This window comes from Coloeus monedula (assembly GCF_965178545.1).
Source record: "Coloeus monedula genome assembly, chromosome: Z".
Taxonomy (NCBI): domain Eukaryota; kingdom Metazoa; phylum Chordata; class Aves; order Passeriformes; family Corvidae; genus Coloeus; species Coloeus monedula.
Genome location: NC_138822.1, coordinates 54,101,793 through 54,127,709, shown reverse-complemented (window position 1 = coordinate 54,127,709; position 25,917 = coordinate 54,101,793). Strand labels below are relative to the sequence as shown.

Below are 25,917 nucleotides of genomic sequence, written 5' to 3'. Positions count from 1 at the left end.
CAGAAGTTCTCTGCCCATCCAGGTCATCTTCCCTGAAGGCTTATCTTTCAGCACATAGGGACAAGCTGCTCCTGTGCCTTCAAGATTACTTTCTTGAAGTTTGTCCATCCTTCCTGGACTCCTTTGTTTTTAAGGGCTGTTCCCAAACTCAGAACTAACTTTCCAACTCAGCTTCTTGAAAAGGCCGAAGTTTGCCCTCTGGAAGTTTTGTTGGCGCCCCTCCTTACTTCACCAATTATTGAGAATTCTATTATTTCATGATCACTGTATCCCAAATGGCTCCCAACCATCACATCTCCCACCAACCCTTCTCTGTTTGCAAACAGCAGGTCTAGCATAGTAGGCTCGCTCAGCAGCTGAGACAAAAAGCTGTCCTCCATCCACTCTAAGAACCTCTTAGACTGCCTCTCCACCTCTGTGTTGAGTTCCCAGCAGATATCTGGCAGGTTAAAGTCTCCCGCAAGAACAAGGGCTGGTGATCTTGAAACATTTTCCAGTTTATAGAGTAGTTCATCCACCTCTTCATCCTGGTTAGGTGGTCTGTAATGGACTCCCACCAGGATGATGGCATTGTTGGCTTTCCCCCTCATTCTTTCCCATAGGCACATGACCATATCGTCATTAATCTCAACTTCCGTGGCGTCGAGATCCTCCCTAATACACAGAGCCACCCTTCCACCTCTTCTCCCTCGCCTGTCTCTTCTGAAGAGCCTGTAGCCACCCACTGCAGCGCTCCAGTTATGTGAGTCATCCCACCATGTTTCTGTGATGGCAACAAGGTCATAGCTTTTTTGCTGTACCATGGCTTCCAGCTCCTCTTGTTTGTTGCCCATGCTGTGTGCATTAGTGTACATGCACTTCAGCAGGCCTGCTAATTTCACTCCTGACCCTGGCTTGCCTCCCTTGCTCTCACCTCTGGAGGGACTGTTTTCATCCCCTTCCCCCTTCAAACCTAGTTTAAAGCCCTCTCAATCAGCCCTGCCAACTCATGTGCTAGAATCCTTTTGCCCTTATTAGACTGATGGAGCCCATCTGACTCCAGCAGGCCAGGTGCCATAAAAGCTGCCCTGTGATCAAAGAACCCAAAACTCTGGTGATGGCACCAGTCCTTAAGCCATTTATCAATGATGCAGCCTCCACTGGACCTTCTCCAGTAGCTCCTTGTCTTTCTTGTACTGAGGAGCCCAGACCTGGACACAGCACTCCAGATGTGGCCTCACTACAGCTGAGTATGGGGGACAATCACCTCCCTTGACCTGCTGGCCACACTCTTCCCGACGCCCCCCAGGATCCCACTGGCCCTCCTGGCTGCGAGGGCACTGCTGGCTCATGGACAGCTTGCTGTCCACCAGGACCCCCAGGTCCTTCTCCGCAGCGCTGCTTTCCAGCAGGTCAGTCCCCAGCCTGTGCTGGTGCCTGGGGTTGTTCTCCCCAGGTGCAGGACCCTAAACTTGCCCCTGTTGGACTCCATTAGGTTTCCCTCTGCCCAATTCTCCAGCCTATCAAGGTCCCTCTGAGTGGCAGCAAAGCCTTCAGGTGTGTCAGCCACTCCCCCCAGTTTTGTATCAGTTGCAAACTGGCTTAGGGTTCTTTCTACCCCTTCACCCCAGTTGTTGATAAACAAGCTGAGTAAGACTGGACCCAGTATTGATCCCTGGGGAATGCCACCACTCCAGGCCTCCAACCGGCTCCCACTCTGCTGATCACAACCCTCTGAGCTCTGCCATTCAGCCAGTTCTTGATCCAGCTCACTGTCCGTTCAGCTAACCCACATTTCCTGAGCTATGAGGATGTTAAGTCGAAAGCCTTGCTGAAGTCAAGGCAGACAACATCCCCTGCTCTCCCTCCCCTTGTCGACCGATCCTGCCATGCCATCATAGAAGGCTATCAGATTGATCAAGCATGATTTCCCCTTGGTGAATCCATGCTGACTACTCCCAATGACCTTCTTTTTTTTCTACATGCTTGGTGATGACTTCCAGAATGATCTGTTCTGTCACCTTTCCAGGGATGGAGGTGAGTCTGACTGGCTGGTAGGTTCCCAGATCCTCCTTCCTGCTCTTTTTGAAGATGGTACTGAGTAACATTGGCTTTCCTCCAGTTATTAGGCATTTCTCCCACTCTCTGTGATTTTTCAAAGACAATGGAGACTGGCTTAGCAGCACCTGCCAGCTCCCTCAGCACACTTGGGTGCATCCCATCAGGCCTGTAGATTTATGGGTGTTTAGTCTGCCTCACTGATCTCTAACCCAACTCTACAAAGAAGTCTTCCATTCTCCAACCTTTTTCTCTTACCTCTGAGGTCTGGGATTCCTGAGGGCTTTTCTCAGCAGTAAAGACCGAGGAGAGAAGGCATTCAGTAATTCCACCTTCTCTGTATCTTCCATCACCAGGACACCTGTATGATTCAGCAGCAGCCCCACATGTATGTGTTCCTGTTGCTGCTGCTGAACTTGAAGAAGCCCTTCTTGTCCTTGATATCCCTTGCCAGACTGCATTCCAAGTGGGCTTTGGCCTTCCTTCTCACATCCCTGCATACTCTGACAATGTTCCTAATAGTCCTCCCATGTGGCCTAGCCCTTTTTTCACATCTCATAAATTTCTTTCTTCTGTTTGAGTTTTAGTAGAATCTCATCCATTTCAGTCTCCTGCCCTCTTTGCCTGATTTCTGGATCATAGGGATGCACTGGTCTTGAGGTCAGAGGAATACTGACCAGCTCTTTGGACACCCTCCTCATCTGGAGACCTAACCCATCAGATTCCTTCATATAGCTCTTTGAAGAGGTCAAAGTTAGCTCTTTGCAAGTTTAGGGTTCTACTCCTGCTTGCTGTTTTGCTTCCCCAATGCAAGATTCTGAGTTTCTAATGGTCACTGCAGCCAATGCTGTCCCCAACCTTCATGTCTTCAACCAGTGCCTCCTGGTTTAGTAGTACAAGGTCCAGAATGCACCTTTCCTCAATGGCTCCTCCACCACTGCATCAAAGTTATCTTCACTGAGCTGCAGTTCAGGAACTTCTTGAACTGTGTGTGCCAAGCTCTGTTGCTCCTCTTAACAATATCAGTCCCCCAGGAGAATCAGGGCCTGTAACTGTGAGGCTATTTCCAGTTGCCTACAGAAAACCTCAACTTCCTCCTCCTCATCAGGTGGCGTGTAGTAAACACCCAAGATAGTGTCACCCATATTAGCCTGTTCCTTAATTCTCAGCCATAAACTCTCAACTTGTTCATCTGTCCCTGAGTAGAGCTTGATACATTCCAATTGCTCTCTGACACAAAGAGCAACGCCACCACCGTGCTTCTCTGACCTGTCCCCTCTAAAAAGTATATAGCCATCCATGACAACATTCCAGACATGTCTCTGTAATTCCAATGAGAGCATGGCTCTGCAACTTCACATTGATTTCTAGTTTATTAGATTATCTTGTTTATACCACTTGCTGTGTGCATTTGTATACAGGCACTTCACAGAGGATCAAGGATCAACCAGGTTGCTTGAAGGGGTGTGAGAGTCATAAACACCATAGTCATAAAAACCCTTGATGTATTTTGCCCTATGATCCTGGCCTGGAGTGACCTATGTTATTGTATTCCGTATCTATCTGCAGCCAAAAATTGTTACTGTCTCTTCAAGACCCTGCAGCTGGGGACCTTGTGTGGCTGGGGAGTGGGAAGGGGAGGTGATCACAGGCATTTTTAAAATTGCCCTGCCCAGGCAGTTTCCTGCCTTTTGCCACATGGGGTTTGCTTTGCTGACTGTTTCATCTTTGCATTGGCAGAGATTTCTTTTCCCTTCTCTTTTTGGGTTCTCTTTTCATTTTTTTTTCCCCTTGTCTCAGAGGGACTCTAGTTGGTGGTTTTGGGCAGTCTTGGGGCAAAGTCTACAGGTGCCTGCCTGTTGGCGCAGAGTGGGGCAGGCCCCGCCCCAGTTCAAGCTGCTCCAGGAGAGAAGACAATGGGAGTAGAGCCTCTCCCTTTTGTAGCAGTCTTGGGTTTGCCATTCTAGAAACTGCATTTTGCCGTTAGAAACTGTTTCTAAGTGAACTTTCCAAGGTCTGCTGGCAGCAAAAAAGCCAGTGAGTTCCTGGGGTCAGACACCCTGTGTCAGTGCCGATGGCGTGGTCCTTCCCCAGCACCCCACCCCACAGCCATGGTGCAGAGCACGCCAGCAGCCCTGGCAGAGCCTGCGAATGGCAGAAGGAAGTGGCTGCGGCAACGCGGACTCCACATGAACCAGCACCTTTCCATCTGCCTCTAGAACTGCTCTGCAGGCTCCTGCCTTCCCTGTGGGGGATGTCACCATCCTGCCTCTTCCTTCTGGGAACATGCGGTCACCTGGGAGGTGCCATCTTGGAAGGGAAGGGTGTGATGTCACCTTCCCTTTGACCTTCAGCCATATGGCCACCTCTGGCAGGTGCCACTTCGGGAATGGGTATTTCTGGCATTTCGGGTCTCTTTGTTCCCGTGGGGTTGTGAGATTTAGCAGTTTGGTATCTAGTAGTTATTTACTCCCCCCCCGCCCCGCTGGCATCCTGTTTGTTAATAAACTGTTATTTTTTCACTTACATCTACTTGTATCTTGTTCCTTATTGGTGCAAAGGGATCGGATGGAATCAAGGGGGAGGTTACTCATTTCTAGAGTGCCCACCTCTTTAAATTGTCTCAAACCAAGACAGATCCTCAACTAGAGCTGCAGCCAAGGAACATCTGTCTCTGCGCTGGTTGGTACTCCCCTGGAAGCAATGGCACTCACTGCCGTTTGGACCCCACTCCTCAAGTTCTCCAGTTTAAAGTGCATCACACCAAACTGGCTGGTGTGCTGCCAAAGATTCTCCTGCCCTTTTTAGCCAGGGGGATCCCATTCCCTCATAATAAAGGCTACAATCATAAAAACACAACCCACTGTTATAAAATCCAAAACCTTCTCAACAGCACCAGCCACAAACCCAGATACTGATCAGCACAATGTGTCTGCCTCTGGCTGTCCCAATTTCTCTCACTGGTAGGATACATGAGGAGATGACTTGGGCAGTGATGTTTTTCACATGCCTCACCAGGGCTTTATAGTCTTCCTTGATCCTGTCCATTTTTCAGCTTTTGGTGTCATTTGTACCCACATGAAAAAGTGTCCTTCGGGCACAAGTCAGAGTAGGCAGACAGGATGTTCTCCCCCATGCTGCTCCTATAGAACAAGCTCTCTTAATCACACTGATCTAAGTTAACATGAATTTTGTCCTCTTTACCTTCTGTTGGATGTTAAATGACTACTTGTATTGAAACATTACTAGTAACATTTTGCTCTATAAACACTACTGCATATCAGACACTGCATTATGGTTCTGAAATGAAAAATCATTTGCAACCTCAGATCAGTGGATTAAAAACACTCCAATCAAATATGAGGAAACACCTTAGGACTAAATGCCTTTTACTCTACTGCTTTAACATGCCCTCCAATGAATTAAGATGAATGTACTCACCATGGATATTGCTTCCCAAACTGCAGCTGTAGAGCATGAAGAATCTTATCCTGTGTATCAGCATCACGAACATGAAGAACATTTTCACCTAGACAACAAAAATTAACAAAAGAGGACAGATCAGTTCCTCAAATTGCATTAGAGTATGGGCTGCTTTAGAAATGAAAAAAAAATTGTTTTTATTTCCTCTGTGAGGGAAAGATGTCCACCAGATTGACATTGCTCTTCATAAGTTATATGCCTCCCCTTGCTCCCACTAAAGCAGTGGTGACACCTCTGATACACTGTCCTGCATTACAAAACACTAGAGAGTCAAGCAAATGTACCCGTTTCTCTTCCCGTCTGACGTGTCCCCAGGTTGATGACAGGTGTACCAAACGCTCCAACCTCTCTGACACCACAGCTGCTGTTACCAATCATACAACCAGCATGAGCAACTAGCTGAATGAACTGGTCAAATGGCACATGCTTTACTGCCCGAAAATTGGGATGATGTTCAATGCCCTTCTTCCTCATCACACGAACCATCTCTTTGCTTCCTACAGAAAAACAAAGTAAATAAATGATTTAACTTCTACTTTTAAAATCAAAGCCCAGACACACAAAGGATCTAGTAGCCAGCCGTTCACTGAATTGCCAGCTCTGAACAGGTTTTGTTTCTCTTTTTATCCTTACAGTGTAAATTGCATAGCTCGGTAGGTAAGCCAAAGTTTGATCCAAGAATTCACTGTAAAAGGCTCTTTGTAGTTTTAAGTTAAGAGGCACTAATATTGCTCCTACATGTCACGTGGTTTCTCTTCATTTTCCTTCCCACACTGAAAAGCTGAAATGTCCTCCAGCAATGTGAACATGGAGCTGCAGCAGATGCACCCATGAGGCTGACACCATCCAGCTATTTCCATCTGGCTGGAGGACCTGGGATAAAAGCACTCTTTTAAAGACAATTTGTTATATGTCACTCTGTCATGAAGGTATTCTACTCACCTGCATCCACATTAGGGAATAGAACAAGTGTTCTCTTGTTGAAGGAGATGAGTGCATCTAGTGTCAGCTCAAACATCTTTATGGAATGTTTAATATCTGTGGTTACAGGATGTTGCAGAGCAACTATATAATCTCTGGTTTTGACATCTTCACCTGTCCAAATGGAGGGCAAGAAAAGTTTTTTCATTGGCGTAGAATAGCAAGAGGAAGGCCGGACATACTTTTGAAACTACAGATGTGAAAGCCTGAAAGTCAAGGCACTGAATGGGATATATCTAACAGATAGGTATCAATGCTAGAATAAAAATCAAGGGAGTCACAGGGTAACCTAGCTTGTTATTTGCCTCTCTAAGTACATCTCATAACTTTAGAGACCACTACCTAAATGTCAACAAACTGTTAACTTTCAAGCCTACTTCTAAAGTTTTCTAAGACCAGGATCGAGAGACTGTTCTTACACCACAGTAAATCTGGAAAAACTCCTGAAGCTGCTCAGATTTTCTGGCAGTTGTCCATTCTCAAGTAAAGATTTCATTTCTACTGCTTTAAGATAGTCAGTCATACTTGTCTTATTACCGTTGATTAACATTTGTCTGCAAAGCATACTGATTGAAAAAGATTCCAGCTTCCAGCTACACATGGTAGCCATACAGGAGACTGCTTTGTCAAAGATAAAAAGCAAACATAAAACACCACTGTTTACAGGAATTATTTGTAAGTCAATGAGTATGAAACACCAAAAGCCTTTGGTGCATGTTGTCCTGTCGCAGTGCATTCCTCAGAAAAAGGTTCATAATACAAATTCTGTTTGATTTTTTTGTATTAGGCCTGAAGAGCTTTGATTCTATTTAAACATATCCTTTACACCAAAATAACTGTTCATATATGACTGTTCTGCTTTTAAATTGTTCAGCTCAGAGAAATTACCCATTTAAGGAGTTATTTTTTGACTTGGCAGAAGGACCAGAAGTGTTCCATAGAACAGATTTGTAGCTTTTCAGCTGTACCTGGCAGAATACAGAATGAAAGCAAACATAGAAAGAAATAAATGCCAGGTACTATTAACAAATGTATTACTTTTGGATTGATAGCCTACTACTTACTGAGTTTGTCTAGTGTTGAAAGTCATGTGAGAAAAGCTTACCTAGCCACATGCGAATAATACTCATGTAGTCCTTGTTTTTGGCAGAGAGGAGCTTGTCATATGAGGGACAGCCTGCTAAAAGGATGCGGTCGTGGTCTTCGCACATGGCTATCAAGTGCTGCTCTGCACTCCTTGTGCAGCACACGTGGTAATGGGCCAGTTTGGTTATGGCATGTCTGATGGAGTCATCAATGGTCCCACTGACTTCCCCACCTTCAATGTGAAGAATGCGAATGTTCATCAGGGCTGCCGACGTGGCCAGGGCCAAAGCATCAAATCTGTCCCCATGAACTATCATAATGTCAGGTTTCAGGCGGTTGAGGACATCAGGTAACTTGACTAATGCAAGGCCCACCGACTCCACCATAGCTGCCTCATCCTCCCCTCTCACGATGGTGTGTAGTCTTGTATGAATATCAAAGTCATCTTGTTCAATCATACGATAGGTATTACTGAAGGTCAGAGAAAAAGGGTTAGAGCAAATGCAACTTGATTTTACAGCAATATCGCTTCAGAAAATAAATGTGAATTACAACAGCTGTACTGCAGTTTAAACAAAGACCTGCTTTTCACATCTTCTTCATTGAGGAAAGTGGCTTTTAAGATTTTAACAGAATATTCTCATGCATGTGAAGATCCTACCTAATATTCCAAACATCCAGTTTCTCTAGACACCTTTAAGGAGGAACTGTGCTGAACATGATCTGGAAATCCTCAGAAACCAAACTCTTTGTTTATGTGTCTGCAGAGCCTTTCAGAAAACAAATGTGGCATGATTTCCTGTCAGAAAGGGTATGTTTATTGACTTTTCTGTGGACAACTGTGTAAATACAAAAGATGTGCTACAAAGATGAGGCCTGTATGTTTAAAGAAAACATCCTGCAGCTAGCACGTATTATTTCAGATTCTGTATTTTTTTAAGGCAAATCCTTTTTATTTTACTGCGTGAAGTGGCTCACATTTATACAGCATAAACTTCATTACATTTCCAATGCCATTTACAAATGTCCTTCACAGACCTACCATTTTCCCAATTATGTACATTTATCTCAGAGAACTTTCTTCTCTTTCCTTCAATATTCTTTGCATTTTGAAAGGTGAAAATCTAGGGGACAAACAAGACTGCATTTCTGGTAGTTTTGTTTCTTTTACGATCCTCCAAGTATTTCAGTAACAGGCACGTCACAGGATCACTGTCATTTGACTTCTGTTACTGTTGATTACCCCACTCACATAAGTAGAAAATGTATGTTCTGAGGACCCACTCATTTTCCAGGATGACCCAGATTAAGGGGTGCAGGGCTGGGCCCTGAAAGAAACCCAAGGAGTACCTGGGTTTTAGAATACTTACCACAAAGCAACTAACAGCAAAAACATTTGCCAGATCAAAATCTCTACCGTTTGCTTTGTGCATTACAAATAATTTGCAATATAGAGACTAGTGTTAAACACCTTGGAACTGGAAAAGTAGTATTTTGTATTACTCTGCACAAGTCTTGCAGACAGCAGAAGGTTATGTAATATAGAGAAATCAGGGCCATGTTTCTTCTCTTTAGCAAATGAAATGGGATTATTTCTCCAATTAGACAGGGTGCAATTCAACATACTAACCTGTCAAGAAGTTCAACCTTTTTTTTTCTTGTCTGGTTTTATTTTGAATCAGGTTAGTTTTGTGATGTTGAATTCACCTTGCCATATTACTGGATGGAAACAATGTCCAGTACAAAGCAAGGAATAGAGCACTTTAATGTGCAGAAGGAGAACAGTCACCAGTGGAACATCCTGTCTTAGTAGTTTGAGATAATATAACTTCCTCCCATCCTAGCTTATAAAATGCCAAAATTTCTCATTGGAAAGTCCAGAAAGTGTCTTTACTTGAAGATATGCTTATCCATTTCTAAAAGTTCAACAATGCTGATATGCTGCAGACCTAAGCTGAAGTCTGATTTTGTTTTCCAAAATGGGTGTTTTCGTATCTATTTCACTTACGGGGTCCAATCTGGTAAATGCAGCCTGATGAAAATCAACCACAACCCCAGAAAGACTACCCATGCTGTTCCTTCTACCTTCTCCCCAGCAACCAGGAGAATATCCGCCTGGAATGTGGGAAGTCCTGCCAAGGGAAGGGGTTTGGACCAAGACATCTCATCCTCCTGGTCAGGTGATCTGATTGCTTATTTATTTAGAGTTATGGAGGGGGACTCTATTCTCTCCCACCTAACCATATACCACAGTTAACCATATATCTATCATTTTGTTGTGCATTTTGTCAGAAACACACAACCACACTCCTGCCTCCACAATGCTGAAAGTAAGAACTAACAGTATTCTCCTGGGATATGGAATATGTAAGTACTTTCTCCAGTAACTCTGTAAAGCAGAAGAGTTGCAATTTAAAATGACGGAGAAGGATCTTTTCTCTGTGAAAATTAAAAAACTGTAGCACATTTTCATTTGAAAATCACCGGGTTCTTAGGGAAAAATGAAGGACATGAGTTTCTCACTTCATACAGTCTGTGATCCTGTTTAAGGTCTCAATTACAGCATTTACATGGACATTTCTAGAATTCCAAGACTGATTGAAAAAATGCCAGAAATATGCAACCTCAGAAGGAGCTGCAAAATAAAATTCTGGAAAAAAATGTAAAATTTTGTTGTGTACACTTATGATGCCAAGACTTTTTCTTATCTAACATTCATGTTATCATTGCTAACACCTAAGAAACATATTGGTAGAAAAAAATTCACTTTACCCATAGTCATCAATCAGGTGGGAACCAAGCACTACGACATCAAGCTCAAAAAACTGTGGTTCTGCCTTAATGCCAAACATAATGGGAGCTAATTTCGAATAATCAGCACGGTTGCAAGTAGCAACACAAACACGAAGTTTGTGGTTGTTTCCATTCTTCTCCATGACTTCCTTTTGTTTCTGTTTTGAAAGATTCTTGAAGTACACCTCCTGACATAACAGAAGAAAAAAAAAGTGCGTCATTAATAACAATAATTTACATACTTCATGAGCAGCATACACAAGTGCAGCCCGGACACAGTAACTACTCCACTGATAGCAGACACCTGGTACCTAACAGAATGAGTGAGTAAGTTCTGTTTCCAAAATTTAGAATAGAAATGTATTTTTTTCCTAGTTAAAACTCAATTTTAATACTTCTATTTCTATAAATAGGATATAAAAATTCTGTAAAAACAGTATTAAGTATTATGAAATTCAACTGTAATTTAACAGTAAAATGAATTTTCCCTGTTTAGATGGAAACTTCTGTATAAGCAGAAAAATTATTCTGCCTCAGTAAATAAAAGCTCATATTCCAAAATGACAGAATGGAACAAATTGCTGAGATGCATCCACCGACAGACTCTGTAAACAAAAGGAGGAAGTTTTTGACTAAGTCAGTTTACATATCTCCATTAAGCACATTTTGGTGAGGTAAAGCGAGTTAAACATTTACTTCTAAAGCCTTACATAACCTTTTGTAGGCCAAAGTACATTAAGGAAATCAATAATACAGAATTAGGTTCAAATAAACCTATTAAAAAAGGATACAGCAATAACTCCCCCAAAATAACCCAGATTTCCTCTCCTCCCAAACAGAAATTACTACGGTGTTAGCAAGAGTTTAAGTACCATCCTTTTGGTACAAAATCTAATGTTATGTCAGATTTTCACTCGTCTGTGCAGACCTAACTTTTTCTGGATTAATGCACAAGGGTTGGTTATCTCTGACTTGAAGCAGTATCAATCTCTCTACTTTTTTTGCCAGGTAGAAAAGCATGACAGTACATACATGATAATATTAATAAGAGCAATTCCACGCTCCTTTTAGATTGCATTCAGATTTTTTCAGTAAAGTTCTAAAAGAGCGACTACTGTGACATCACACTTGCATGAAACTTACAAAATCCAGCAACTTTTCAAGATTTCCCTATTTTTAAGACATTAGTTTAGGTTTCACCACACATGACGAAACAATACTTTGGTGTAATAGCAACGTTAGGGTGATCAGGAATCTATCCCAAGGTGTCAAAGGAAAAGTGGCATCTCTAGCCCACTTGCAACCCATTATGGCTCTGCAAAACTATGACTGGCAGTGACATTAGCCAGACTCAGATTTAGCAGACTCACTACTTTTCCTCATTTCTAAAACCACCTCTTTATGGAGATGGTTCTGAGCAGGACATCCTGTCATTATGTATGTAAAACCAGCCACTGATTCAAATAAAATTGTGTTCAAGATGTGAATGTCACTTCTGAGACACCTGTAAGCTTGTCTTCAAAACTGCATGAACAATATTAGTATAACTAGAGGCAAACCTCTCACAAGACTTCAAGTCAGCCACTGCTGCATACATATTCTATATTATATAAACGAAGAAGCCAGAGTAAAGAACTACAAAATAAGGAAGTGACAAAGCAAACTTATCTGAAGTCTGTTAACTCCAAGTTACCTGTATGAGCTAGGATCACCATGAGCCCTCTGACAAAGCAGCTTCTTTTCATTTATGCAAAACAGGCTTTTAAGAAGCAGAATAGTTTTCTGTCCTCCTTCTCTTCAAGCATTGCCTAAAATTCTAAAAACCTTCCATCCAGCCACAGAAGATACCATCTCCTAAAATAGTAGGTCTGTAAGTTGTGAAAAAATAAAATCTCATGTTTCACCATACCTACAGATCCAACAGAACTGAATCACTAGACCACACATCCTTCCAGCCATGCAGACCACATTTAATTACAGTTGGTATTTGGCTGTAATAATGATATCTCGAAATAATTTTAGAGGTAGATGTGGAGACACTCCAAATCTGTCTGAATTGACTAGAATTAAAGGCAATTCCTGTTATTTGTCAATTTAAACTTCTGTTAACATTATGTTTCAGTAAGCTCAAAGCAGAATTATTTCCAGTACTGCCTTAAAACTCTGTAACACAATAGTTTAAAAAGCTGCCAAGTGAGCCATGCACTGGTCTTGGTACAGACGGGTTTTTGATTGCTGTCAATTTTAAACACCTGCTTATCTGAAGAACCAAAATATTTACCCTAGCAAAAGGTAGGTAACAATGCAATGTAAGTGTCAACTGCATGTGGAAATTTACCACTAATTAAAGTGTTTTATTGTTTGCCAGGATAACATGGATGTTTTCTAAAGAAACATGTGATGTATTGCTACATCACAGTTTAACAAAAGGCATTTTTATATCCTGAGAACAATTTTTTCTGAGCCTAAATGCAAAAATAATTCTGTATTCTCAGACACTGTCAATAAGTAATGGCCCAGTCCCTTCAGCCATTAACAGTAAATTCCTTCAAGCAGAGCTGTGATGCCCTAGCTACAAAATTTTGTTACCACTGTGATTTTAGAATTTATCAGCTTTTGTAGGCAAATCATCTCTTTTCAGAACTGTTCACCAAAACTATTTGAAATAATTAATCACTAACAGTTGCCTCTTAGATTCTAGTGTTTGATGACATACTGAGTTTGACCTACACAGAACTCTCTAGCTGGGGGATCCTCCTGCTCCAAGGTATACCTCTTCTGCCTTGCAGGGACTAGCAATTTTTAGTAGAAAGGACAAGAAACAAAACAGTCTTCCATTAAGGACTGCTTGAAATAATTAATCCCCACGTGTTTTGGTCTACTGCTCTTCTACAACCCATCCTAAAGCTTTTAGATTATTAGATTCAAGGACTTTTTAAGACTGGGAAATTTTGGGCCAGACTTTACAGCAGCCTAGTAGCTACAATTTGTTAGCAGTCCTCAGAACATGAGACACCCCTCGATCACTGTTTCACAAACAAATGACACCAGCTGTATATTCTACATTCACACCTCTGAAACACCGTGTTATAAAAGCAAAGAGCCTGGAATACTCCCAGTGTCTACACTCTGCATATGCCCATGTGTTGAGGGCAATGTAATCTTCCCACTTGCTTGGCTGTGTGGCATACAGGATAGTCTGTCCTGAACTCTTCCCATACCATGTACATGTATGTGTATTCCTGCCACCCTTCCCCACCCATGGAGCAGAGCCACTGTTCGCCTGTGTGCACACACACCCAGGGCCTCTTCCTGCAGCCCAGTGCAGATGACCAAACACCAAACCAAGTCTTTTAGACACGCTCGAATGCCGCTGTGAGAGTGGAAAAGCATCCAGCTCCCTGCACACGTGTTAGGGCAAAAAAGGCTCCCACCATTCCCCCCACAAAATGTAGCTGATGTCTTCACCAGGCCCCTCCCTTGTGTGAGGGATCACCCCCCGTGCTTCTCCAGAATATTGATACACCAAGAATCACAGAATATGCAGAGTCGGAAGGGACCCACAAGGATCATTGAGTTCAACTCTTATCCTTGCACAGGATACCCCAGGCATCCATGTGCCAGCGAGCATTGTCCAAACGCTTCCTGAACTCCGTCAGGCTGGTGCTGTGACCACTTCCCTGGGGAGCCCATTCCAGCCACCCTCTGCGAGAAGAACCTTTTTCTAATATCCAGCATAAACGTCTCCTGGCACTTCAAGTCATTCACTTCTTACACAAGTGGAGGGTCTGCCCTGGTATTTCCCCCCCCCCTTCCGCACCCCCACACCCCGGGAAAAGCCGCGCCTGCGCCCCGCTGCTCTCTCTGTTCTTCCGCACAGTGTCCGTGCGCACCTTTCCCCTGCGGAGGCTGTGGATCCCGGCATTTCCCGGGGACCCGCGCCCGCATCTCCGGGACTGTGGGTCCCCGCGTTTCGCGGGGGCGCGCCCCGGCCCGCGCGCTGCGCCGCCCTCAGGCGCAGTCGCGCCCCCGCCGCGATCCCGCCCCCGCGGAGCTCCCGCCGCTCCCGCCCCGCCGCCTCCCGCGCATCTGCTGCGCGCCTGGCCCGGCCCGGGCCCAGACTCTGCGCGGCCGCCTCGCAGTCACCTTGCCCTGCGCCAGGACCGCGGCGGCGGCGCCGGACCGCTCGCATCCGTCGGAGCAAGCCCCGCCTCGCAGGAAGTGAGCACCGCGGAGGGGCTGCCCGAGCCGCGCCCCGCAGCCGCCCCGCCGGGGACCGGGCGGACGGCCCGAGTAGCCCCCGGATGGGCGCCGGGCAGTCCGCCCGGTGTCTGTAGGGCCGCATGCAGGTCTGCCTTCACAGAATCACAGAACCAATTAAGTTGGAAAAGACCTCTGAGGTCATCGAGTCCAACCTATGACCCAACACCACCTTGTCAACCAGACCATGACAGTGAGTGCCACATACAGTCTTTCCTTCAACACCTCCAGGGACGGTGGCTCCACCACCTCCCTGGGCAGCCCATTCCGGTGTCTAATCACCTTCTGTGAAAAAATTAATCCTAAAGAGGAACCATATCGTTGAGGTGGAACAGACTCTGCCTGTCGGTTTATATATGGAATACGCCATATATACACATCTGAGCAATCTCGTTAAAACTCCTGGATGATCTCACGGCTTCAGTGCCGACTGCCATCACGTTAAGAGCTTTTAACGTAGAGCTGTCAGAGAACTACGGGCTGTGGGGTTGCTGTAGGAGATACACAGTGAGGACAGAAAGCCTACAGGGGTCATGGAACAAAAAGGCAGTTGCCCGGTTGTGCAGGCTGTGAGGAACTGCAGCTCACCAGTCAGGGCACCTGCCAGTAGATCATGAAGAGTGCCTGGGTATGATGCAGAATTCTGTAATTTTGGTGTTAATTCAGCCCAGGGTGTTGCCAAATGACAACTTCACTGGCATGCGGCACAATGAAAAAAGCAGTTCAACCGGCTACCAGGTGTTGCTGTCATCTGTGTGTTCCAGTTGACTGTAAAAGGGATGTGGTCTGTTTTCTCAGGCTGGAGATGTTTCGAGGTCAAGCCGCACATTAGTGAGGTGACTGTGACTTGGATCCTAGGTCAATATCTGAGGCACCGTCTGTAACAACAGCAACCTGTGCACATTATATTCTGCTATAGAAACAACTTTTCAGTAACATTCAGAAACCTTTCAGTCGGTGGTGTCATACAGTCCTAGTAAAAGGACAATTTTTCACCCATTTTTATCCTTCTGATCTCACATTTGTGTGGCTGAGTCTAGTGTGGTAGGGCCATACATCTTAACAAGCCTGTGCCAACATTCAGCTATTTTGTACCTGAACTTTGCCACAGTTTTTCAGTCCAGATTGTACCTTTGTTCATCCATGTAATACCTGAGAGGTCTCAAATCTCTTCTACTTTTGCCCTTTAATTCTTAGAAAAATTAGCCATAAGAGTGACTCCTGTGTCTGACATACCTAGAAAAAAGTAGGTGCAAGGAATGAGATAGTTGCATTTCTGGCCTTTACCAGGGAGAAAAAGGTTGACTTTTCTAGCAGTTACAAATATTTGTTTAAAAAGGCTTTGAATACTGAAGTCTTAGACTAAAAAAAAATGTCTTCACTGGGATTATTAAAAACCCTTTAAGACTTGCCCTTGGGGATTTAAAGTGATGATTTGCCTGTTTCCCAAGAGAGCTAGAAAGAATCTTATCCTATGGTGATGTTCAGAAAGTCCTCAGACAGCTGTGGTTCAATGAGTCATAGCTCCTCAAAGACTCAGAGTTTTAAGAATATTGCAGCACACCCACTTTACCAGGGATCTTTGCTTTCAATACTGACCAGATGTACTAATAGCAACTGGAAGGCACCTTACATTCAATTCATGTCCCATTTAAATTATTTTCATTGTTTTCTGCATCACTAGATTTCCTTTATGCACATTGGCCATTGCTTAAAAACCCATGTACATTCTGGAAATGTCATTATAAATAAATCTGAATTGTCTCCTGTAAATGCTTTCAGGTTATGATAAGCTTACTAGCATATCTGTAGTGGGTTTTACTGAAACAAAATGCTTTAGAAGAGCCTGAATTATATGTGAGCGTAAGTGTATGGAAGTGTGAACATATGGACAGATTCTGGTTTATACTGGTACTGACACAGATAGAAGCAACTACATTGAGAGTTAATTATTCTTACAACAGCATCAGTGCATCTCTTCATGTGATTTTTCTGGAAATGTTCTAATGGTGTTTCAGCATGTTGCAGTAGAAGGTGCAGAATAAACAAGAAAGTTTATTCTCCTTTTGGTTATTTCTCCCTCACAGACCTCACATATTACATAAACAAGATGAAATTTTTCTTGTTACTGAGTGAGCCCTGCCTCAAGGCTTTCCAGCAGAGAGATAAACGCTGTGCAGAGAGATGATATGGGAGGAGAAGCGTCAGCCCATAATCTGCCTTCTCCAGTCAGTTTTATGCTTTGCTGCTCAAAATCTCCAATGACACTGTGAAGAGGGCCTCCTGTCTTTGACAAAGCCTGTGGCTCTAATGGGGTTCATTAGAGGTGTAGGGTCTCAGTATCCAGATAATTCATTAGCCCTTCCCTCATCAAAAAGCTTTGCAGGAATGGTAAAGGCCCTGCAGAGACTAAATAGACATTAGTGCCAAAGTATTGGGACTTCTGGGAGAGATCATGTTGCTTAAGATCTGAACAGAAGAACCAAGATCAATGGGTTTGGTTTGCAGCTGGTTTGGATTCGTTAGAAACCCATCCTGAAAGAGGTGAATGGTGCTGAACATTGATTGTGCATGACTATGCCCAGGAGATGGATATTGTGGATGGACAGAGTAGCACTCTGATCTTCTGCACTAAGCTAAGCACTGTGTTGCTTCTTCCCTTCTGAAAGCAGAGGATTATGACTTTTCAACATCTACATGATGTGAAAATTTTATTATTTCTACTTAACTTTTCAGTTATATCTGTTTTATTTATGTCAAAGACAGCTGCTGAGTGTAAGGTGAAAGCTTCCACTCAGATTTTCAAGAGCAGCTGTCCATGTCAATTCTGTACTGTCCAGCCTGAAACACCTGAAAGAAACTTGAATTTTAAAGATAAAGGCCATAGTGCTTTCAGAAAAACAGGTCCTTCTTACACAGCCAAACTAATAACCTCTGAAGATTCTGGCACAGTAGTGTTCAGCTACTGTGAGTGCACTCCATTGAAAATATCCCTTATAGGAAGAGACTAAGTACCATGTACTACCATGATATAAGGACAATATAAACAGTTACACGCAGTAGGGAAAGCATAACAAGTTTTACCTTGCATTTTCCCGCTTGTTCTTCCCAGCTGAAACTGCCAGGTGAGCTGTGCAGTTAATAGCAATTGTAGGCAACCACATCACAGCTCATATCTGATGTTCCAGAGAAAGGGAAGAGATCAGGGATAAGACACTGCCATAGATGCTATGAAGAGGGAAATCTTCTCATTACAACACAGATCTCTTACATCTTTGCTCAGTGTCTTATGCTAACACAAAATGGGGATCTACATGTGGATAAAATTGTAAGACACAGAATTCCCAGCTAAGGCAGAAGAAATCAACAACTGTATGAAAATTTGTTCTTTGTCTCTGGAAAGATACTGTCCAAAGAAATCAATGAAGCTGGTGAAGGGAAGTATCTTCTGAGGAGCAACTGAGGGACCTTATTGCTCTCTACATCTACCTGAAGGGAGGTTGTAGCAAGGTGGGGATCAGTCTCTTCTCCCAAGTAACAAATGATAGGACAAGAGGAAATGGCCTCAAGGTGTGCCAGTGGAGGTTTATTCTTGGATATTTGGAAATATTTATTCACTGAAAGGGTTATCTAGCATTGTAAGCAGCTGCCCAAGGAAGTGCTGGAGTCACATCCCTAGAATTATTTAAAAGGCATGTAGAGGTGGCACTTAAGGACGTGATTTAATGTTGGACTTGGCAGTGTGGTATTAATGGTTGGACTCGATGACCTTAAGGTTCTTTTCCAATCTAAATAATTCCATGAGTCGGTGTTAAAATTAGGTGCTTCAAAAACCGAAACAAGCAGAGTTGTGAACCTCATTGACATAATTAGGAATTAGTAAAAAATATCCCATTTTTTTTTCAGAGTTGCCAATGTTCTATAACAGATTAACAGTCCCTTTTTTCCTTATTGGAAAGATGGCATATTCTGGTGTCTGGTGTGTTACAAAATAATTGCATTTCCACATATCCTATAAAATGTGATAAAGTTTATTGTAACTAGCTAGAATTGTATAATGTGATAGATGCATGACAGAAAAAGCTACCTCTGTTTTACAAAATTCCTTGATTGGGAGTGTGTGTATGGGGTAAGATAATATCCATCTGAAACCCATGCAAAGCACTGGAAAGAGTGCTGGAAACCTCAATAGTTTGGTTTTTTTTCCCAGCTCATTCAATGTCTTGAGCCTTTATCTTAATTTCAGCTAAAAAAACCACCAAGCCACAAAACTTTTCTTTCCCATTCTCTCTCTAAAAATAGTGGAACTGACCCACTTTCTGCTGTCATCATGTGACTAACTCTGCTTGTGTGATCAGTTTAATTCTTCAAGAGGGTCTGTTTTCTTCACTTGTACTAAATGCTGTTAAAATTATGGTTTGTCTGTTTCTTCTGAAGCTCCACTCCTTGTTCAGTCCTGCTGGAGTAACTATGATTGCTGCTGCTGATTGTTGACACACATCAGACATCCACTGGGAAATCTGACAAAGTTCAGCATGCCCAAGCTGGCTTCAAACCAGTTGGTCTTGAACAATGATGGCAGCCTAGGCTGGGGTGATTCTTGTGGTGTAATTCTTCCTCTTACTGTGATGTGCATCTACACCCCTTGATCAGTAGACAATGTGGTTTGCTTAAAACAACTTGGAGTATATTCAGAATGGAATGAGTAGAGTGGCTGTATATACTCAGAGTATTTGGACATGAGCCACTACAGAATCAACTCGATTGGAAGCTGTCATCACTAGGTAAGGCAGTGGGTAACTTTGCCAAATACCAGATCCCAGTTTCCACCTCAGGTACAGGTGGGAGAATTATTTGCTATGAATACCTGGTTGAGGAAACCATGCAGAAGAAACAGCCAGGTTAGCAACAGCCAAAGATGCAAATGTCTCTCATTTGTGAAAGTCTGGAAAGAAAGTTCTCTGTTAAGCTTTCCCAGTTCTGATGTTAAGACTGCCTCATTTTTTCACTTCAAATTGACATGAAAGCTGAAAAGAAAGTTAAAAGTCTGGCAGGAAGGAGGAATCAAACTCTGGCCACTTCTCACTATTTATAAATACCTTCTGTGTTGCAAACAGGTCAAGAGGTTCCTCTCTGCTCTTCTTGTCCAACTGGTTTTTTTTTTCATCTCTCCTAATCCTTCTGAGGCTCTATGGCATCTTACTTGAATGCAACTGTGGTTTTAAATGTGACCATCAGATGACAACTATTTAAAATATTGTGTCTTTTCTGATAATGGCTAGTTTCTAATTTTAAGGAGTACTAATTCTACTACATAATTAAAAAATCCATTAAGAAGTGATCTAATATCAGAACTAAAGAATTATAATAGTAAACATGTATTTCCACCCTATATTCAATTTTAAAATAGTTTCTTTCACGTGTAGTTTGTGGATTTTGGCTATTAACTGCACTATGACAAAAAATGTGATGAAAGAAGAAAATGAGATTGTAAAATTACAGTTAGAGTACAAAGCATATAGTCAGTTTATACTTACCAAGACAGATGAGGAAATTTTGTGAGACAGAGAATATAAAATGCACAAAGAAGTGTAGCAGTAGCTACCCTTCACTAAGTCTAAATCCTCCCGTCTTGGAAGCTTTTAACACACTGGTTATTATTGAGTTATTCAAATGTTTCCTTTAATCATATGACTCTCAGAGGAATCTTAAATCTTAACCAATTACGTGGCTACTATAATTCCTTGAAACAATTTCAGATTTTCCATTTGAAGAAGCTTGTAGAGATGCAACAGAAGGCTTAAGTGCCAGTCGAAATCAGAGTGGTATTAGGCATTCCACAAAAGTACATCTTTTTTTTAAATTCTGGGTCAAGAATAAAATCTCATTTTTTAGAGTATCTATAGCCCTTATTTTCATTACCAGAAATGTCCAGAAAAAGTTTGGTTTTTCCAAACAACAAATAAAAGTCAAGGAAAAGTAAAAACAAGCACACAATTTTAAAAGAAGTACTGTCTCTAAAGTCTTCAACCAACAAACCTTCTGAAAATGTGCTTTGCCTGGACAGTAAATCATGACCTTGATGATGAATAGCAAATCTTTGGAATTCATCATTATATTTAGGAAAAAAACCTGAAAAACCCCACATGCTAAATTGCCATTTACTTCTTTCCTTCTGGCTTTTTGATAATTATCTGGAAAAAAAGTCACATTAAGAGCATCTGAGTCAGTTGTTATTCTAGAACAGTCTAATTTTCTCAGCTGTATTTGCTATCCATGTTCTTTTATTAAAGCTTTGATTTAGTACTGGATGTTTTAATGAAAAAATAGTTCAGAATTACAGAAACATATAAGGAACTACTAAAATATTCCCTGATTTTTGCAGGAAGAGCAACTCTTCAGCAGACATTCTAACAAACACCCATGTCCACAGGCTGTGCCGAGTCCCTCCAGGAAAGACCATACACTATTAAGAGAATAGCAGCCTATTTTCCCAAGACCTTCTGTGTGCCAGGGTGTAGGAGGTTACTCAGATTCATGTGGACACAGACCACTTTCTGACTGGCCTGGCTGCTGAGCAGTATTTATAAGAAACTCAGCCTGAGTGTCCCTGACAATGAGACTCCAGAGTGTGAGAGGCTCTCCCCTCCTACTTTTCCTGTGCTTTTTGAAACCCTCCTGTGTGTGTCTCTGAAAGGCAGTCATGAGTTATGCATTGTGTAGCATGCTTTCATGCCTGTATTTTCTCATAAAAAGATCCAATGACCCACCTCAATCTTTTGATTAGAATTAAAATTTGATTAAAATTGTAAGTAAAAGCATACAATTTGAACAAGATTTTGAAAAGGCCATTCCCGTATTTTCAAAGCTAAGTACTTAGTGGAAAAATCACTATGATTGGCTTCTACCACATGAAATCATGCATGTTTACAGAAAATACTACGATGGTCCTTGACTCTGCTCTAGTGTCAATTTTACATAGCCCATAAAAATCTGCCTTCCCCAGGCAGTACAGTATTGACAGGAATCATGTTCCCGAGGGTGGGCCACCAATCTCCTTACCAGCTGAAATTCTCCAGGCTGCAGGTAGACTTGTTAAATGTAATATGCTTAAAGAACAATGCAGCAGAGGTGAGAAATCTTCTGGTAGAAGAGTGCTCCCAAGTCAGACAGTCCACATAGTTCCTGTGTACTGATATTCACATTTAAAGTCTTGGGGGATATGCAAAAATTGTGTAATTTCCATCAGCACCCTTGATTCCCTTAATATGAATTGGGAGCTTTGTTAATTTTCACTTTTGTCCCTGAGTTGGTTTATTCTTCAGTATCTGATGTGCTAACATGGTGGTTTCAGATTTGGACTCAGAGCACCACAGGAAAACACTGCTCCAAGAGGGCAAAAAATGTCAATTAATTTCTTACTTAAAAATAAGTACAACTGATATATTTTCAGTGCTTTTTGGAAATCCGTTTCTTTAAAGCCTAAATCTGAGTCCTAGATGGATGCCTTCACTGGTGAATATCCAAGGTGATATTTCTCAACACCTCCAGATCTCAGGGAGACCTGGTGCCAAAGCTGAAGTCAAAGCTGGCTGGAACACAAGAGGAAAGGGAGGATATGTAAAGAAAAGCTTCAGAGAAAGAACTGACACGGTAGAACATTCAGATTGAAATGGAATAGGCCTTCTTTGCATAATAGGCACACACCTTTTGTTTTGTATTTTGGCAGACATCACCTCTGATACCTTTTCCACACCCGTCAAGCATGCAGAGAGCTATAGCTCCTGGTAGTTAAAACCAGCTGGCAGTCAGCCACAAAACCTGCTCTACAGGTGGCAAAGTGAATGGCCTGGGGCAACGGCATTATTAGGACTACTTCCTGCAGTGGCACTGCTGGCCAAATGGCAAGGAATCTGGACCTCTCCCATGGGTTTTAGCCCCCTTGCCAGTGCCATCTTCCCAACCTTTCTGCACTTGCTGTCCTCCCTGCTGTACGGCTCCCCTCTGCCTTCCCCTCAATATTGTGTTGACTTCACGTGTTAGCTGAACGTCTTCTGAGAAAACCTACCTAAAAAATTTCCCCACAGAGCTCAAGTCCCCTTGTTATCCTGCCTGCATTCATGCTTCTTCTCCCAAACCCTGTCCACATCCTGCTTGAAAGTGAATCCTTGGAGCGAGCACGCCTTTCTTCCTAATGTGCTTGTGCACCTGGCATGTTGAGGCCATCCGTCACTGCCACAGGTATATCAACAAAATAAAACTGAAAATTATTCTAGACCCGGGCCGAGACCACTCTCCAGGGTGAGTGAACCTAATGTGTGTGAATCTAATTTCTCGTCTCCCAAATAATAGAAAGGTAGCCACAGTTACAAGGAACAGTGTGCTAGCTTTGGGAAGGTCACCGGCTCCCCTAGCTTGCTATGCACTGGGTAATGAAAAGAGAATCCAGAGAGAAAGGGCACAAATGGGCAACCATTCAGCACAGGTCTCACGAGAACTTATAAACGCCCAGCATATCAAGCCGGCACGGCCCCAAATCCCGTGTGCCCGATAGAGACACGGAGATACAGAGGCGGGTCCCGCGATGGCCCTGGCGACGGCGCCTGCCGTGACATCCTCGCCGAGCGGGCAGGGAAGCTCCCTCCCGGGTGCATCCCCCCACGCCGGGAGCCGGCTCGGCGCAGGGCTCGGCGGAGCGCTGCCTCCCCGCCCGGGGGCTCAGCCGCGGCTCGGCCCCGCAGCGCCCCCGGCCCGCCCGCGGCCCCCGCGCCCAGCCCTGACTTACGTGGGGGCCGCGGGCCAGCGGCTCCCGGCGCGGCGGCGCGTTCGTCCCCATGGCGGCCGCCGCTCCCCGCCGCTTTCCCGGGCGGGCTCTGCCGCTGCCAAGCCGAGACGCACCCAGCGCCGGGGCCACGCCGCGGGAGAGGCACCCGGGGCCGGGGCCACGCCGGGACCGCCCCGCAAGCGCCGCCCTCCGCCCGCCGCCGGGAGGGGTCCGCGCGCCGCCGAAGGGTCGAGGGATGACGGGCTCTGCTGAGACTTCCCCGTGTTCCGGAGTGATCCAGGCATGCTGGGGACCAAGGCTTTGGCGCGCCGTGCGCTAAGGCCGTCCCGCTATCCCTACAGGGCAGCGTGGGAAGCGGGGTCCTACTCCGAGTATTCCCCGGTATCGCCTCCTAGTGCTCCCCTGTGCCTCGGGGAGCCATTCTCCGGCTGGGTACCCTCAGAGCGCGCACAGTGGTGAGGAAATGCAGCCAGCCTTACTGCTGCCAAGCATCTTTGTGGATATTACCCGCTACTATCCATGACATCTTGTGTGTTTAACATCACCAAGACTACCCAGATCTGGTCAAGAACAAAAGGAATCTGCATTTTTTCTGTCTCAAGGCAAAGAACCTGTCAAGTGAGTCTTCCAAACACAGGTCTGAAAGACAGCAGCAGCCAGAACTCCACAAGTCTAATTCCAGTTTCTTCTTGTCTCAAGACAGTGTTTGAAGGCTGTGACTTGCTGTGTCTTGTTTGTAGCTGTACCTCTGACCCCTTGGGAAGTCCTGGGGCCTGCGTGTGTGTGCCCTGTCCCAAGGGAGCCCTGAAATTATCCTTCTCATGCAGAGCCCCAAGATGCTCTAGACACCTGTTCAAATGCAACTTTCTGGGTCATCTTGGGGTGCTTGCAGTTCTTTCATAAATGTCTTTTGATTTTTGACATGTGTGCCTTAGTGTTTGCAGAGAAAATACTTGTCTCCAACCATTCTCTCCTTTCCTGCTTGCTTTTCCTGGAACACAGATGTTCAGAGTAAAACATAAATTTATAGCACTTTGCTCCAGTAAGCAGGTCAGCACACAGCACCTGTAAATTTTACTGACTGGCTTTTTCTCTGTGACCAGATTTACACCTGTACACAAACAATTCAACAGTAGTGGTCATGACTATTCCTGTGATACTCTTTTAATTCGGATCAGTGTGCTGTACTGGTATCCTTTTTGATTCCTCCCTTATAGCCATGGCAGTTTATACCTGGCAGTTTCTAATTTTTTTTTGCATTCTATTACCACGATGTTTTTCTAGCTGCTCATCTTATCCAGTTAAAGTATCTACAAGGCAAGTTACTAAATAAAACATCAGAACAAAAGGAAGGACAGCAACAAAAGACTCCCAAAAGGTGGGCACTTCTACAATTGGAGAAGAAAGAGACATTTTCTTAGTTTGCTGTGAACTGTATATTGCATTTTTTCCCCATTTTACACACATAGCTTGCAGATCTGTGCGATTATCTTTTCAGTTTATAGTCACTGTGAGTTCTTTGCTGTTCTCTTCTTCCTTTGTCTCAGAAGCATATGTAAGCCTTTCTGTCTCTAGTCTAATCTGAAACCCAGCAGTGTTACACTCTGTTCTACTGAAGTCTCATCCTGCACACATGTATTTTCAGCTCTTGTTGCTTCTCAGCATTGAAACATTCAATTAACTGATTTTCTTCTCCCAGGGCTGCATTTCACGTGTATATGTGGAGGCACACACATAAATATATATGTGTGTATATAGGTTTTAAACATGTTTTCCAGTTGTGGGAGAAAACAAGCTGTATTGAAATTTCCCTTTGTGAGATACTTGGTTTCCAAAATTTCTCTGTTGTTGACAAAAAGAGGACCTTAAATTTAGAAACTGAAGCTCTCGGTTTTTTTTCCTCTGGGACAACACTACTAGAAAGAAAACCCCAAATTCCCTTGGGCTTCTTGAAACACAATTCCTTTCTTACTGTACTTTTCCACTTTCGCAAACATTTGTCATCCTGCTTCTCCAAATGTCACTGATCATTTGTTTGGCATGGGACCTTTACTTCCGACTTTACCAATGATTAATACCCTTACAGATGGGCCTTTGTTTTGGATTGATACTAATGCAAGTTCATTTATTTAACTCAATTTTTTCCTTTAGTACTGTGTTCTGTAGCACTGTGGAAAATTCGCATCTGCCAGGAGCTGTGTCCATTGTGCTGCAGCCCTCTGTCTTTTACTTTTCCTAAAACTTAGAAAAAGCAGGAACCCAAGAGTCTGAGACATTATTGAGTCTTCTCTGAAAACTACCCAACTCCTTCAGACAAATGAGCACACCTGAGTGCTTGTAGGGACAGTCAAGTGTTCTTGTCCTGGTCCCTTGTGTGCCATATGACTTGTACTGGTGTTTTACCCAGTGTGCAGGAAAACATGGCTACAGGCTTCAGAGGGGCAGCAAAGTATCCCCAAGGCATTTGAATCTCTCAGTATTATGTGCCTTTG

General features: G+C 43.6%; 1 protein-coding gene across 3 annotated transcripts in view; it reads right to left on the bottom strand.

Annotated features, from left to right (window-relative positions):
• The window catches only part of GNE (glucosamine (UDP-N-acetyl)-2-epimerase/N-acetylmannosamine kinase), a gene marked incomplete at both ends in the record, with an annotated part of 33,923 nt that extends 10,447 nt beyond the window's left edge, over window positions 1-23,476 (bottom strand). Inside the window, 6 exons of one of the 3 annotated variants that reach the window (XM_082302165.1) lie at window positions 5,479-5,566; window positions 5,805-6,017; window positions 6,463-6,615; window positions 7,607-8,058; window positions 10,360-10,568; window positions 23,426-23,476. In XM_082302165.1, the coding sequence (XP_082158291.1) occupies window positions 5,479-5,566; window positions 5,805-6,017; window positions 6,463-6,615; window positions 7,607-8,058; window positions 10,360-10,568; window positions 23,426-23,476 (1,166 nt within the window). Of the gene's footprint in view, window positions 1-5,478; window positions 5,567-5,804; window positions 6,018-6,462; window positions 6,616-7,606; window positions 8,059-10,359; window positions 10,569-23,425 lie in introns of those variants that run through there. The other 2 variants (XM_082302167.1, XM_082302166.1) reach the window with 2 other exon arrangements.
• Between the last annotated feature and the right edge of the window lie 2,441 nt (window positions 23,477-25,917).